At 37.3% G+C, this 1428-nt stretch overlaps 1 protein-coding gene across 1 annotated transcript; it reads right to left on the bottom strand.

Annotated features, from left to right (window-relative positions):
- Positions 1–236: 236 nt before the first annotated feature.
- Positions 237–1191, bottom strand: LOC103522916 (the record flags this gene model as incomplete). Its single annotated transcript, XM_008488000.3, has 2 exons — positions 875–1191; positions 237–411 (listed from the first exon to the last, which is right to left on the bottom strand). Coding segments are annotated over exons 1-2 (475 nt in total), but the record flags the coding sequence as incomplete, so codon positions are not given.
- Positions 1192–1428: the final 237 nt, after the last annotated feature.

Raw genomic sequence — 1428 nt, 5'->3', positions numbered from 1 at the left:
TCTTGACCACTCAGCCATAGAGGTGGAATTTTATTTAAAGAGATGAGAGAGAGAATCAAATAAGAGAAAAATGAGAGTGGATCAATTTCAATGAGATAAGAGGATCAAGAAGGAAGATGAGAGTGATAGAGTGGGAATGGTGCAATTAGAAAATTAAATAAATAAAGATCATCTGTTCTAAGAACAAACCTTATCTGTTAAGGATAAGAGATGGACTTGAATTATTCATTATTTACCTCTCTTGTGAGTGACATGTTTCTCCATGATGTTCAAAAACACTGGAACATCCTTTGGATTCAAGAGGTCGGGATAACCATTGAGGATTTTCTTCAAGAAGATAATCATGACTAGCTCAAGCTGTTCTAAGAGTTCCAAGTTCTTCTTGAACCTCCTGCTGGGGTTTGGATCAGCCTGGAAAAAGAAATAAAATCAATTTATCGATGTCCACCCTTGGTGATCAATTTATTGATGTCCACCCTTGGCACTTAAAAAAAAAAAAAGTTTGATAGAGGAAACTGTAAACACCACCTACCTAAATAAATGATTAGGTTCATAGCTTCATAGTGACAGGGATTTTACTCTCCAATAACACATTGAATCTATCAGTTCCTAATGGATCACAGAAGTTAAGCAATGTTGGGCATAGTTGGTATCCAGATGGGTGACCACCTGGGTAATTGTGTGCTGCTGGAGTTTCCCAGGCTGTGCAAGGTAAATGTCAGGAAGTGGGTAGCTTGTTGTCTCATGGAGAGTAACCCTTATCACTAGAGACATTGGCAGTCATACAATCACATTACATGGCAGAGTTCTATCACTTTTTCCCCCACATGCCAGGAAAAAACTAGCAATCAAATTAGGATATATGGTTACCTACCTGTTCTGCAATAGCTTTCAGAATCTCAACACCCAATGTGTATCCTCCGTTATTTCCAACGTACAATTTCTTTGCTTTATCCGTCTCCATTTCTTTGACAATACCATGTATCAAACTCATAATCTCATCTTCATCAATAATGATTTCTTGAGCTAATTCTTTACACTTGTTGAACTTTTTAACAAAAGGGTGATTGTCTATTCCATCATACAGATAAGCATCAGTTATTATATTTGATAGGTCCACATTTTGGCTGAGGAATTGTGCTTTGGCTGCTTCAATAGCTTCATCGGATAGCATGTCTAGGATTTCAATGTTTTCATTTAGTTATCGATAGTTTTTTTGAAAACTATCGATAACTATCGATGGCGCCGACTATCGATAGTTCTCCTCCTCTAGAATACACTGCGAAACACAAATACCAATCAACTACTTTCCGTAACCAAGCAGAACTTACCAAATGTTGTCAGCCCAAACTTTGGTGTGAAAGGATTTCAAATTCACACCTGTTAAAAGTCAGAGAAATTTCCCAATGCTCTGGAGTTATTCTTGTA

Source organism: Diaphorina citri, unplaced genomic scaffold (genome assembly GCF_000475195.1).
Source record: "Diaphorina citri unplaced genomic scaffold, Diaci psyllid genome assembly version 1.1 scaffold12804, whole genome shotgun sequence".
Classification (NCBI taxonomy): domain Eukaryota; kingdom Metazoa; phylum Arthropoda; class Insecta; order Hemiptera; family Psyllidae; genus Diaphorina; species Diaphorina citri.
The sequence above is the reverse complement of the archived record's forward strand: the minus strand, read 5'-3'. Positions and strand labels throughout refer to the sequence as shown.